The sequence below is a fragment of the Carassius auratus genome, unplaced genomic scaffold, assembly GCF_003368295.1.
Source record: "Carassius auratus strain Wakin unplaced genomic scaffold, ASM336829v1 scaf_tig00001591, whole genome shotgun sequence".
Classification (NCBI taxonomy): domain Eukaryota; kingdom Metazoa; phylum Chordata; class Actinopteri; order Cypriniformes; family Cyprinidae; genus Carassius; species Carassius auratus.
The window spans coordinates 722283-735937 of record NW_020523372.1 but is presented as its reverse complement, the minus strand read 5'-3'; the positions used below and the strand labels follow the sequence as shown (position 1 = coordinate 735937).

At 34.6% G+C, this 13655-nt stretch overlaps 1 protein-coding gene across 30 annotated transcripts in view; it reads left to right on the top strand.

Annotated features, from left to right (window-relative positions):
- The window catches only part of LOC113069371 (adhesion G protein-coupled receptor L2-like), a 103056-nt gene that overhangs the window by 85088 nt on the left and 4313 nt on the right, over positions 1-13655 (top strand). For 4 of the 30 annotated variants that reach the window (XM_026242408.1, XM_026242409.1, XM_026242410.1 and 1 more), the window contains 4 exons: positions 2928-3019; positions 7268-7436; positions 7547-7675; positions 8922-9018. In XM_026242408.1, the coding sequence (XP_026098193.1) occupies positions 2928-3019; positions 7268-7436; positions 7547-7675; positions 8922-9018 (487 nt within the window). Of the gene's footprint in view, positions 1-2927; positions 3020-4667; positions 4713-5365; positions 5393-7267; positions 7437-7546; positions 7676-8921; positions 9019-9931; positions 9987-10596; positions 10726-11118; positions 11137-13587; positions 13641-13655 lie in introns of those variants that run through there. The other 26 variants (XM_026242395.1, XM_026242396.1, XM_026242398.1 and 23 more) reach the window with 19 other exon arrangements.

Sequence of the window (13655 nt, the reverse complement as noted above, 5' to 3'; positions counted from 1 at the left end):
GGGCTCGACCTTCACAACAAATTGACCCTTCAGGGAGTTTGATTGACAGGCAATCTGACCAATCGTAACGCTGAATCTGCCAGTGTTGTCCGACAAACAAAACAGACCAGAGAGTAGATTAAGAATGGTGGACTTGAACTTGAAAAACGGTTGAAACAAGATACCTTCTGATGTCCATTCATGTTTATTTCATGCTATAAAGAGAAAGAGATTATCGGTTCAGGTGCCGCTTGAACTGAGGCACTACAGCTATCCGTCACGACACATTACAGAGCCACAAAACAGTATTGTGTGGAATTTTTAAAAACTTTTGTGATCAAAAGTGCCAACTAAAATAAAAATCTCATAACATTTGGCCAAAAAAAATATAAATATTTTCTTAACTTTTTTGCAAACAGTTTATAAAATAATATAATTTGCAACATCATCATATGGCTCTCAAGTCATTGAAAACTTGGTGGAATATGCGGGCACTGATTCTGAGTGAAGTTCGCTCATTCACCAGCCAAAACTGGCTCAGGCAGGACAGCCACCAGCGGTTTTGGTGGAAAAGATGTTACTCCGCTCTGGGGCTTCAGGCATATAAGATCCATGAAAGCCAGGACACTGAGCTAATGAGCGGTCGGGAACCATTAGTGCGTGTGAGTGACGTTAAAACACGCTTGGACTGTGACACGTTTGCATCGTGCAGACAGTTCCATCTGCACCTTAAATATTTAATCTGGTTCAATCAGAGTTCAAGACGCACACACACACACAAATGCGAACACACGCATACAGCTTTCTCCAGTGTCCCAGAGTGGAGTTGAGGGTCTTCTGCTTGGCTAGCGGTGATGATTCAGGGACGGGGGGGTTTGTTCAGGAAAAGCTCTTTTCGAAGCGGAGGAAGCCCATGGGACGGGCAGGAACAAGGAGCTTTAGGAGTGTAGTGGCTGCTCTGCTAGGTTACCACTCCCTCTGCTGAGCGTCCTTACTTCCTCTCGTCTCATCAGATCACTGTCAGTGCTCTGGCGGCGTGAGAGGCCTTTTATAGCTCTGTGCTCATAAATTCGGGCACAGGGGCCGTGAAAACCAGTCATAACCCCGCCACCCCCTCCCCTCTCTTTCTCTCTCTCTCTCTCTCTCGCCGTGATGTCTCTGAGAAACCGTGGCACTTGATTGCATGAGCAGCACATTATTGATCGCCATCGCTGTTTTGATGGCAGAATGATGAGCTTGTGCGCCCGAACAAGGAGCCGAACTGAAGAGCTTGTTTGAGCTGGTGACACCGCCACTTACGAGAGCGGCCGCAAATGATAGACTGCTACGTCCTCGCCTGTCTGTGCTCCAGAAAATGGATTAGAGCAGAAAATGTTCCGTCACCACGTAGTTGTCCCACATATTTGCAGCTATTGGGAAGTCATTTTACACAGTACGTGATAAACTATGACCAATGCATTACTTTAGGTTGTCACAAGGTCCTTCTCGCTGTGTGTGTGTGTGTCCATGAAGGTATTAAGATTGCAAATGAAACAGGTGTGCAGTATATCGATTGCTTGTATTGTAAATGACTGGACAAAAATTGAAAGCACGGAATAGTTTTGTTTTGTAGATAAAAAATCCTGGACTCCCTTACTTTTTTTTTTCTTTTTTCTTTTTTTTTACTGAGCAGAAATCACTTAAGTAAATTGCGTTAACTACCTTAATATCTAAAGGCAGCTTCTGTAACATGATTACCTAAGAAAATTAATTTGAGTTTAAATAAAAAATATGTTTGTAAGAATGAACTTGAATGTGTTTAAAGCAAGAACACTTACAGTATAAACTTAAAAAGGGCAATTGTTAATTAACATTTATGCTTCTATCATATTTACTAGCACATAAATAAATAAATAAATAAATAAATAATAATAATAATAATTCCAGTTTGCTACATTTTGCATTTGTGTCAATAAATGGAAAAATACATAGTTTTCCAAAATCTTTTGACTGTTAAAATGAAACAGATCCATGAAAGATTATGTGCTTACCTAAATAATCGAATAGAATTTGAAATTATTATTTTTTCATTTTATATACTTAACATTCTGAACACTTTTGAAATTTTTGATATTACTCTTACACTGAGCAAAACATTTTTATTCTAGGTTATTTGCTATTTAAATATAATTTATTTATTAATTCGTTGAGTATCTGGGGATTTAAAGTGACATTTTAATATATTTTATTAAATAACCTAATATGTATGGATAATATCTGTGGGATTCTGTTGATAGCCACAGAAATTAAACTGGACTGCAAATAGAATAAATTTCGTCCCTAGGATTGTTAAACAAACAAAAATATATTTACAGTAAATGTGCCTTACAATCAGTCAAAATAATAAACACACGAGTCCCATGTGTAAGATTACGGTTTACTTAGTGTGATCGTTTGGTGGTAGTGTAGTTTATATGTTTATTTGCAGCGCTGAATGATTGTCTGCTAATTTCCACTGTGAGAGGAACACTGTAAATATTCATCTTCTCTTCATTTTCACAGACTAAGGGATGCTTACCCTCCGAGGTTTTGCCACAAATGCGATGTTTGTATATGAAATAAACCAGGAATATTCCTTAAAGTTATCTCTTTTTTTTTTTCTTCCCTGAGGAGATCTCAAATATCAATTTCTCCGTGTGTGGTCTCTGAACTATTTGTGTTTTCATTCTGCAGTTAAACGCTTTTATAGCTTTTTTTGTATTCTTGTATTGATATATAGTGACACTGTATTTGGCGCCAGTCTTCTTGGCTTTGTCTCGCTGTATGCCAGATGGTTATTGTATTAGGCACTGGCTGAAGGGACGCTTGGATGGCTGTTTTCAATTAATGCTCCCAATAAAACTTCACTTATCTAATCTTTTAAGTTTCGCTTTTGTTTATTAATAAAGGTCTTTTGCTTTCGCACACAGCTCAATCTCATCTTCCTGCTCATCACGATGTACAAAATGATGAAACACTCTACATCGCTGAAACCTGATTCCAGCCGGCTGGAGCACATCAAGTAAGTCACATTATTTTCCCCACGATATTTCAACTCATGTGGAGTGGAAGTGTGCCGCCACACACTCAGAGGAATCAGCATTCCTAATCTAACATTTAGAACAGGAACAGACACTGCTTCTGGGTTGCATTGTATGTAGCATCTACAAAACTGTTGTTTTTTGCTCGGATGAATTTGAGTGCGTCGACTGAAGGGATTCAGATGGACTCCAGACAGATGTTATTCTCTTCAGGTGCACGTCGTCTATTAATGTGAGCGATGGCCAGAGAGGCACGCAATGATTGAGACAGGCTCAGCGTCGTTCCTCCTTTACAGTGACCACAAAACTCTTTTCTGGAACAACTGCTCGTATTCAGAGTCTGCCTGGAGAGTGAATTCAGATGTGTGTGTGTGTGTGTGTGTAGAGACAGCACAGTCAAAGCACTTCCATGTGTTTCCTGTTACGAAAAGGGGGATCTCTTTCTGTATCAGAAAAGTAAAAAAAATAAAAATAAAAAATAAAAAAAATGTACTGGTTACCCATATAAACCTTTTTTTTTCCTGCTGGCATGGCAATGCATGTCTAACTGGTTATATTAGATAGTGTATGTTTTTTTTTTTATGTTTTGAAATTGTGATTTTTTTTTTTTTTTTTTTTTAATGGCACTTTCCATGAATACGCCTGCAATGCATTCAAATACATTACACACTGAAATACATTAAATTGTCTTAATCCCATTTACACTATTAATATTTTTGTTAGATTTTGAATGAATGAATCAATGAATAATAATAGTTGTAATAATTAAATTGTTTTCATGTATTGCACATGTACCCTATGTCTTAAGATTTCCTTATATTACAAAAATGTCAGGTTCTTTAACATTTTCTCAGGCATGAAGTGACATTATTTGTGCGTTTTCTACTGCATGAATGGAAGACAACTGCATTATATATAATGCAGTGTTGATTGCATTTATATGATTTTACACTTTAAACTAAGATCTCATTGCATGCATTATCTAACATAAATTAATGAACCTTAAAAAACATGTATTAAACAATGTTATTGTTAGTTATTACAAAATATAATTGTCCATCGTTTGTTCATGTTAGTTCACAGTGCAGTGCATTTGGTAACAGATATCAAATATAATTTTTAATTTCAAATTTACTAAGTTTAATAAATGCTGTAGATGTTGTTTGTTGTTAGTTCATGTTTAAATGTTCACAAATGACACATGAGCCAAGTTCCACATTTGTGGTCACAACTCTTGGACCCTGTTCATGGAAAGAGCCTTTATATGTTTTGGATTTGATATATGACACAGATTGCATTTAATGTGATCTTTCAAACTTAACACACAGCCATTGGGGAAATATGCATATTTTATTAGATTTAACAATGATATAGACATGAATAACACGCTTGAAGAATATGTTGCTCACAGGCATTGTGTCGGCCGTATGTTGTCTAAATTTCTCTCCACCCATCACCACAGGGCGAGAGGAATCAATCTAAACTCGAGCCTCATGGCAGCATGTTGCATGTTCAGCAAGCTAACCTGCAGCATTTCGGTTCATTTCTCTCTTTCCCATTTCCCCTTGTTTTTTCTCTCTCCTTTCTTTCTCTTTCTCTGTCCTCTCTCTGTTCTCTTACCCAAACCAGTAATTATCGCGTCTGTGATGGCTATTATAATTCTGATTTGCCTGGGTAAGATTCACCGTACACCGTAACTTATGTCGCTCATAAAACATTACTGCCGCATTAAATAGTGTAAAACGGCATATATTGCACAATAGTGCAAAGTACTGGCACATTTGGCCTGAGAGAACCATCTTTAGGCTCTTTAGAAACCGGGATAAGGCAAAGCAGCATGGGGAAATTAAACGTACTGGCTGTCTGTGTAAAAAAAAAAAAAAAAAGAAGAGGAAAATGTAAAATGTACAGTGGCAGTAAAGTTTTATGAAAAGTCTTGTCATGTAATCATCAACTGTGTTAAAGACAACTTGAAATAAGTTCTATTTACTTTCATTATATATGTATAATGACTATATAAAATGACATATATCGGTGTGTTATATATAACTATGTAGCTGAATGATTTTTTTTATTTTTTTTATAGATATTACAAGATATAAGAGCTATACACATTGAAAAACAGAAAATATATGTTTCATGTTGTCTTTAAGGACATTTATTCAGGGAACTTTTGTCTTGTCACAGCTGAGGACAAAATCGACCTTTTTCTGTCCAGCTTTATTTGATTTTTCACTTCAGAATTCTTACATTTGGACTTGAATGCTAATCCAACTGATTTGCCTGATCCACTGTTGTCTCTCTCCTCTGCTGGCCATGCTCTCTAGCTATGAAGATAATAAACCATTTATCAAGTAAGAGCGTTAGCTAGACATCTGTGCCACAGCCTCATGGTTGCTCCCCTTGTCATCTTATTGTCTGTTTGCTGGGCTCTTCCAGAAGCGCCGTCTTTCTGTGCTGCTCATGCGCTCTGTCTGTCTCTCCGTCTGTCTGTCTGTCTCTCCGTCTGTCTCTCTGTCTGTGGCTTAACTGGTTTCTTAATTTGTATTCCGCCTGGACCATTGCTGTTCATTTTAACATCATACCCTGATATCCTTAAATCCTAAGAACCCATAACTCTTTCCACCCTCCTTAACTTCACCCTTCACGTTATCCCTACCCTCGAACTCTCAGACCTCCTCACACTTCATATGACAAACCCCTTAATATATTCCTACTCTTATAACCCTCAGATGCCAAAGAGTTAATTCCCTTCGTTTTCTGACACAAGCTACCATGCCCTCAATTACAACATACTGTGCATGGGTATATGCTACAGTATATCAGTGGGTATTTATATTACAGTCCATATTGTACTGTATATGTTGGCCAGTATTGCACATTTAACTGTACATGCTGATTTCCATAAATATTTTACTAAATTTTAATCATTTAGATTAGCTTTACTCTCATATCACTGAATGAAAGTAAATCTTTAAACACAAATGATTTATCGGCACTGTTAAACAGTTGTACATAATCTCCAGCAGATTTCAAAAACGCATTTTATTCAAAGCGTTATAATTAGTGCTGTCGAACGATTAATCGCGATTAATCGCATTCCAAAATAAAGCATTTTTGTTGACATAATATATGTATGTGTGTACTGCGTTTATGTACAGTATATATAAATACACGCACGTGCATGTATATATTTCCGAAAAGTATTTTAAATATATTACATAATACATAATAAATGTGCACAGTACACACACATGTATTACATAAAGAAAAACGTTTCTGTTGGATGCAATTAATCATTTGATAGCACTAATTATATATATATATATATATATATATATATATATATATATATATATATATATATATATATATATATATATATATATATATATATACATGCAAATCCATCTTTCATACTGTACTGTACAATGTTATGCCAGAATTCACAGTTGCATTTACAAGTTTGAAAATAGGTATTATTTAGCTATTTTCATTTATAATTGAATCATAGTGTGCTATTTAAATATTTACCTATGTTTTTATTATTTTTTTATACTTTTTTTTAGACAGCAGTATTTTAGTGTTATCCATTTAACATATATATAAAAAAAAATTAATAATAATATAAAAAATTGATCAGCGGATATAATTTTGATATCATTGCATCCTCAGCTCCATCCATTACGCCCCTCATTTACAGACCTCAGAAAATCTTTAGAACCTAAAGCCCTCCTATTCCTTCTTCCTTCAATTCCTCATATGCTGGATTCTTGTTTCATCTCTCATCTCTCCTCTGATGAAAGCAAGCTCAATCTCTTTGGTTCTTTAGCCAGCCGAGACCTGTTGTCAGAGCCTCCTCCACTAAAACGGACCAATCAGAGATGATTACTGCTCTTTCTCTTCCCCCTCCGTCTGAATGCAGCCCAGTATCATGCGTCTTTACCCAGTAGTGTGGCATGCAAAAATATCTCCACACTCCACTGCCTCAAAACTGATTAAACCTTCTTTACGATAATCCCGCTTCCATATGGGATTGATTAACCTCTCAATGATATGTTCCACTGCATTTCCCATCTACTTGTGCCTAAGATGTCAGTCCAAATGATTTCTTTTTTTCAGAACCCGTGTTTGATTTGCATTGTTTTCCTGAGAGTGTAATGCTGTAATGACTGAAGGAAATGTCGCTCTCTCATGCCTCGTTGTTTCTGTTTCATTTGCTTTGGAAGGTCGTGGGTCATGGGCGGCTTCGCTCTGCTGTGTCTCTTGGGCCTGACCTGGTCATTTGGGTTGTTCTTCATCAGCGAGTCGTCTGTTGTCTTGGCATATCTCTTCACCATCTTCAACGCTTTCCAGGGCATGTTTATCTTCACCTTCCACTGCCTGCTTCAGAAGAAAGTAAGTGCTTTCTGAAATACATTGCTCCACCCGAGCTGCGGCAACACGGGAAGCGCACATTAAAAAGTTCACGTTTAAAAAGAGGGGAAAAAAATGTCTTTGAACTGCAGGTTCGGAGAGAGTACAGCAAATGCCTCCGACACACATACTGCTGTAGCGGGATCACGACTGAGAGCTCACACAACTCCACAAAGACCTCAACAACACGGACAAGCGCTCGCTATTCCTCTGGTACTCAGGTACAAACACCACTGACCCAATTTCCATTGTTTTCATTTTGACGGCTTTTAATGCGACGCTCGGTTATGAGACACATTTCATATTGGAATGAAATGAAACTCTGTGAGTGCTTCCATCTGCTCCAGTACACACACACAGACACAGATCTTTTATCTATCTTTTTTTCTTGTTTTTTTCCAGACAGATTTTACAGATTTTATTTGAACGTCTTTATGATGGATTGCATTATATTATAGAGAATCATAGCAATAGCTGTGTATACTGTGCAATGTTTAGATAGGGCTCTGGTATACTATAATATTTACTTGATAAACCGCATTATGATATCTAATGTAGCATTTGTGTTGAATGCTGTAAAATCTCTGGGGTAAATATTTTTCATACTGATTTATAGTTGTAATGTGAAAATAATGAGTGGAGAGTATTATGTTTTTCAACAACAAAAGGCGTCCCAAACAAATCAAATTGATTATGTATGAGGAAAGTTGCCCCAGTGTGCATTTACTTAAAACTTATATCCCAGAGAAACTTTTAGCATACACAGAGTACACGTTGGTGATCAATCATCCAGTATGTTAAGTCACATAAATGGAAAGCACGAAACGTTACATGCATTTAATATCATTTTATTTATTTTCTTAAAAGTGTTGTGAATGTACAACATTAAGTCCAATATTCTATGTAAATGCTTTGAATAATTACAGAAAAATGTAAAACAGAAGCTTGAGAAATTTTTGGTATTATTTACTGCCAACATGTTTATATTTTTAACTATAATTTTAAATAGATTTCAGATCTTTCGATCCATTTTATGTTTGAAATCACCTAAAATACCTAGAATAAATTATTAATAAATGCTAATATGTAAAATAATAAAACAAGAGAGAGAGAATAAAAGGGGACTCAAAGATTTAACTGTACATTTTCACATAAAAGATTAATAAATAAAAATAAATAAATGACTGTCCAAAAATCACCCATTAACAATATAATATAATATAATGTCTATGGTATATATTACCAGTTGCTCAGAAAAGTGAAGTCAGTTCTGATAAAAGCTATCATTTGTTTCTAGACGCCAGTTTCTTGTGTTATAAATGTATGAATGCCATTGCATCAGATAAGTACGACTGAAGTGTCCAAAAACATCCACTGTACATATCCGAAGAAAAAAAAATGTAACATGCACATTTTCCCTCCCAAAGATAGTGATCAGTGTTTCATGGTTGTTTGTTCGTCTAACAGAGTCGAATCAGAAGAATGTGGAACGACACCGTCAGAAAACAGTCGGAGTCTTCTTTCATCTCAGGAGACATCAACAGCACATCCACCCTCAACCAAGGTCAGTCATACATCCAAACTCACTTCAGCTCGCTCTCATGGACACTTTACTCTGAAATAACCGACTCTGACATAGTGATGGTCTTTAAACAGTCATCCATGCTTAAATATTTTTAAACATTTAATTAAGTATTTAATTGACTTCATATTTGATCAATTCTCTTAGTAGCCAATCATTTGTAAAGCTCTGCACTAATGAACTCATTTTCATTTGAATGAAATATTTCAACAATATTATTTATTTTAAAAATTTCAATAATTCTAACATTTATTTTAAGCTCATCAGGCCTGCTTTAGAAATCAAATAAAAGTATGTTTCTGTATTTTTCAAATGTATTTATACAAAATAAAAAAAATAAAAAGGTTTTTCATTTACAACTTATAAGCTTATGAAAAGTACGATTACTGGTAAACATGCACAAGTATCATCTTTAAACTACCCAGATGTGATTTTAGTTAAAGTCAACATGAAACATCATTTGCAGCCCTTTTGCTGATGTGATGTGACATATTTGTCAGATAGCAAATTAATTTGATTGTGAAAAGTGGTCTCTGTATGACAGGTTTTTGGAAGACAAGTCGTTTCAGAAGCAAAGTAGGTTATTACATTTTGATGAAAGATTATAATGCAAAAAAAAAAAAAAAAAAAATATATATATATATATATAATACATGATTCGTTCACAGTAACAGCAGAAAAATGCATCGAGAAAGTAATTAGGGTCAACTTTGATTTCATGTTGACTTTAATGGAAAATCAAACAATTAATGCCCGTTTAAAGACACGGAAGCCAGGCAAGCCCCTTTTGGGTCTGTTTTACACAGCTACAGTAGTGAGTCAGGAGGAAATATGCCCTCAGTCAGCTATTTCAAGCATCTAGAAAGAAAAAAAAAACCTGTCATTTATTATTTAGCCAGGGCTGAAATGCATGTGATGAGAAGATGATGTTCAACTCTAGCTGACCTGTGGTAAGATTATATTATTTAGAGCCGTTTGCTTTGGCTTGCTCTAAAACACTCAGCATGCTTTTAATGCATGCGTTCAAGCACAAAACACAAAGGTGCAAAGAAAAGAAGCTATTTGTCTTTCTGTTCTTCAGTGTCTCTGTTCAGAAACAATAACATCAGTGACTGGTTTTGTTTACAATATTGATATCACATAACATAATAATATGGACAAAAAAAGGTTAAATATATATATATATATATATATATATATATATATATATATATATATATATATATATATATATATATATATATAGCACTGACTATTTTAAACTGAGATTTAGAATTAGTAAGAAGCTGTGCCCAGTATGGTAGTTTTTTTTTTTTTTTTTTTTTTTTTTTTTGCCATTGACAAATATTCATCCTTTTATTTTGTATGTAGGAAATTAAATTAATAAAATTGGTTATTTGCATTTCTTGACATTGATTTGATTTAATATTAGCTAGTAGATTCCGGTGAAATTCCATACATACAGTATGCAGGTAGATTAATTCATATATCCAGTTATTTCATTACTACTATAAGATTAGGTCATAATCTTATTTGTCCTCTTGTTTTTTGTTGCTTCAGGAATGACGGGCAATTATCTTCTTACTAACCCTCTTCTGAGACCACAAGGCACTAATAACCCCTACAACACCTTATTGGCTGAAACAATCGTATGTAACACCCCAACGGTGCCAGTCTTTCACTCTCCAGGTGTGCCTACTAACCCACTACACTCCTGTGTGCCCTTCTGCTCATGTGCTACTGTGTAGTGCTCCGGGTATTATCGGAGCACTAGGCAGTAACAGTGCGGATGCATTAGGCTAAAACTGTAGTTCTCGTGTGAGATTTCATAGCACAGAGTAAAGCTTTTTTTTTTTTTTTTTCACTATGAAATCATTGTGATGCTTAAAATAATTTTTATTGAAAAAAATATTGCACACATTTTATTTATTTATAATTTAATAGTAAAAGTAATTCAACTTTATTTTTCATTTTATTACTATTATTTATTTCAATTTTTTTTTGTTTTTTTTTTTGTGAGTGACATGACACTGTTAACTGTTTGTGTCTTGTTTTCTCTTTCCCCTTCCTGCACACACTCAGTGACCTACAGAGAGACAAGTATGCAATCAGTTTTTTAATTTGCCCATCAAATGTAATTGTTTTACCATTATTTAAATCTCTGGCCATCCACATACTGTCAGCACATGGTTCAAAAATCATTTAGGAAATGTTGCTCTCAATGAAACAATACTTTCATCACCTCTGCATTTTACAACTTGGCACGATGCATGCACATTGCAAACACAATTTAGATTTCTTAGTGTAAATGTACACATGTCATTCTGAATGGAGATTGTACTGAAAGCAGTCGCCTTCTCTCTTTGTTAAACACAGTTTCTTTGGACATTGGGTTGGAATTATCCAAATACTTTCTTCTCTGTTAGAAGTTGAATGGCTACAGATTTTGAAGCCAGTCTCTTCAATATGAAAAGCATATAGTTTGTCGTTAAAATTTGCTTCTACTGTGGCTCATCCAGTCATGAAACTGAGATTCAGATGTTTTATGTAATTTAACAACATGGCAAAAACTGAAAAAAAACTTTACTGTAGCACTTTACTGTCTTTTTTTGTTTGTTATATATATAAATATATATATATATATATATTTGCCAAGTTGAATTTAGTTTTCATAAAACATGGATATATGATGTCTGAACCCCTCGAGTTTACACAGGTGTCCTTGCAAAATATCGACAGGTGTAGTTCACTACATTAGCTATAAACATGTTCCACTTAAACCTTAAAATTATAGTTTTTGTAATTTCATTTATTATTTAATGTCTTATTATTTAATACGTTTTTTGTTTTTGTTTTTTGTAACCTTTTTTCCGTAAAATAATATTCCGTATTAAAATTTTGACATGTTGTTAAATAATGCAAATTAATTATTTAAAGTATCCATATATTATTGAAGCTTGTTTCCAGCAAACAAACAAACACATAAAGGTAATTGCACATTTTTATTTCACAATTCAGATTATTTTTTTTTATTTTTTTTGTTTCTCTGATTTAACTAAACTCGCAACTGGTGTTAAGAAGTCAGAATTGCAATTTTCTCACAATTCTGATTTCAGAACTCTAATTGCGTATTATAAAGTCAAAATTATGAGATCTAAACTCACAATTGTATGAAAAATGTCAGATTTTTTTATTATTTTTTCTTCAAAATGGGTCTTTATAACTTTAAATTGCAAGTTTATATCTCACAATTCTGAAAAAATAAGTCAGAAATCTGAGTTTATATTTTAACCCAATCTCATGAATGTGCATTTCAGCGGCGTTTCCATGGATTTTATGTTGCTATTTGACTCAATATTTATACACAGAAACGGACTTTAGCATGCATATGATATGCAATTGGTAGGTTTAGGGTGTGGGGTAGGGGCATATTATACACAAAAAAAGTCAAGTATTGATTTTAGCTATATTTAATAAATATAAATGTTGAAAGTTAGTCAACTAATGTTTATTTAAATGTAGCTAAAATAAATAGATTGCAACCACCTACCTTTAACAAAAATACACTATATATATATATATATATATATATATATATATATTTTTTTTTTTTTTTTTTGTGTTTGTGTGTGTGTATGTAATTGCATTTCATGCAAAATGCGTATTACATGCATGCCAACAAAGTGTGTATCATATGCACAAGCTGCATATTATATCCACGTCAAACACGTACACATATGCATACCAGAGTCAGTTTCTGTGTATAAATGGCACATAAAATAATTAATAATAAACAATGTGCTATAGATATTCATTTTCATGAGATTGGGCTCTAATGCTTTGACATTCTTTCACAAACTAGCAAAAAATAAAAAATAAAATAACTCAAATTAATGAGAAAATGGCAATTAATTTTATTTTATTTTTTTCCCACAATGTTAGAAACAGGCTTCCATAGTGTTATAGCGTATGTGTAAGTGTCCCCAGTATATTCTTTGTTACCCTCCTCCTCGAGTTTAACTCATATCTCTGTCTGTTTTAAGAGTTTGGCGAGGGATTTCGTCAAAGAAAAGCCCTCATGTTTCTTTAGCCCTTCCGTCTCAATATCCAGCAGAAATCTCTCTTAAACTCCCTCTAATCAAATTACTGTCCCTCTTCTGTTCCCATCTGCCGTCTCCTTCCTTTGTCTTGTCATTTCTGTGGAGAGGCTCTGAGAAGGGCTGTGTCCGAGCCGCCCACCGGTGGGCTCTCGTAAGATGCAGATAAAGATTATCGTAGCTCATGCAGATGGCCACTCATCCACCGGCGCGCAAATGAGCTCCAATTACCACATAAAGTCCAGTCCAGCAAACAAACCCAACTGTGACATTTAACGGAGGGAAAAGGCCTTAATTGTGATGTTAATTTAATTTGCAAAGTCCTTTGCTTGCGCTAACGTTGTAATTTATTTTGGTTTGTTTTTCCCCCCCACCTTTTTTCTGTTAGTGATATCTCATCATGTTTTACAATAAATCATTTTCCTTTTTGTTTTGTGTTCTTTTCGTTCATCAGCAGCGCTCAGGTCTGCTGGCCTGAACAGACAGACTTGATGTGAGTTGTTCAGAGTGAGTTTTCTCTCT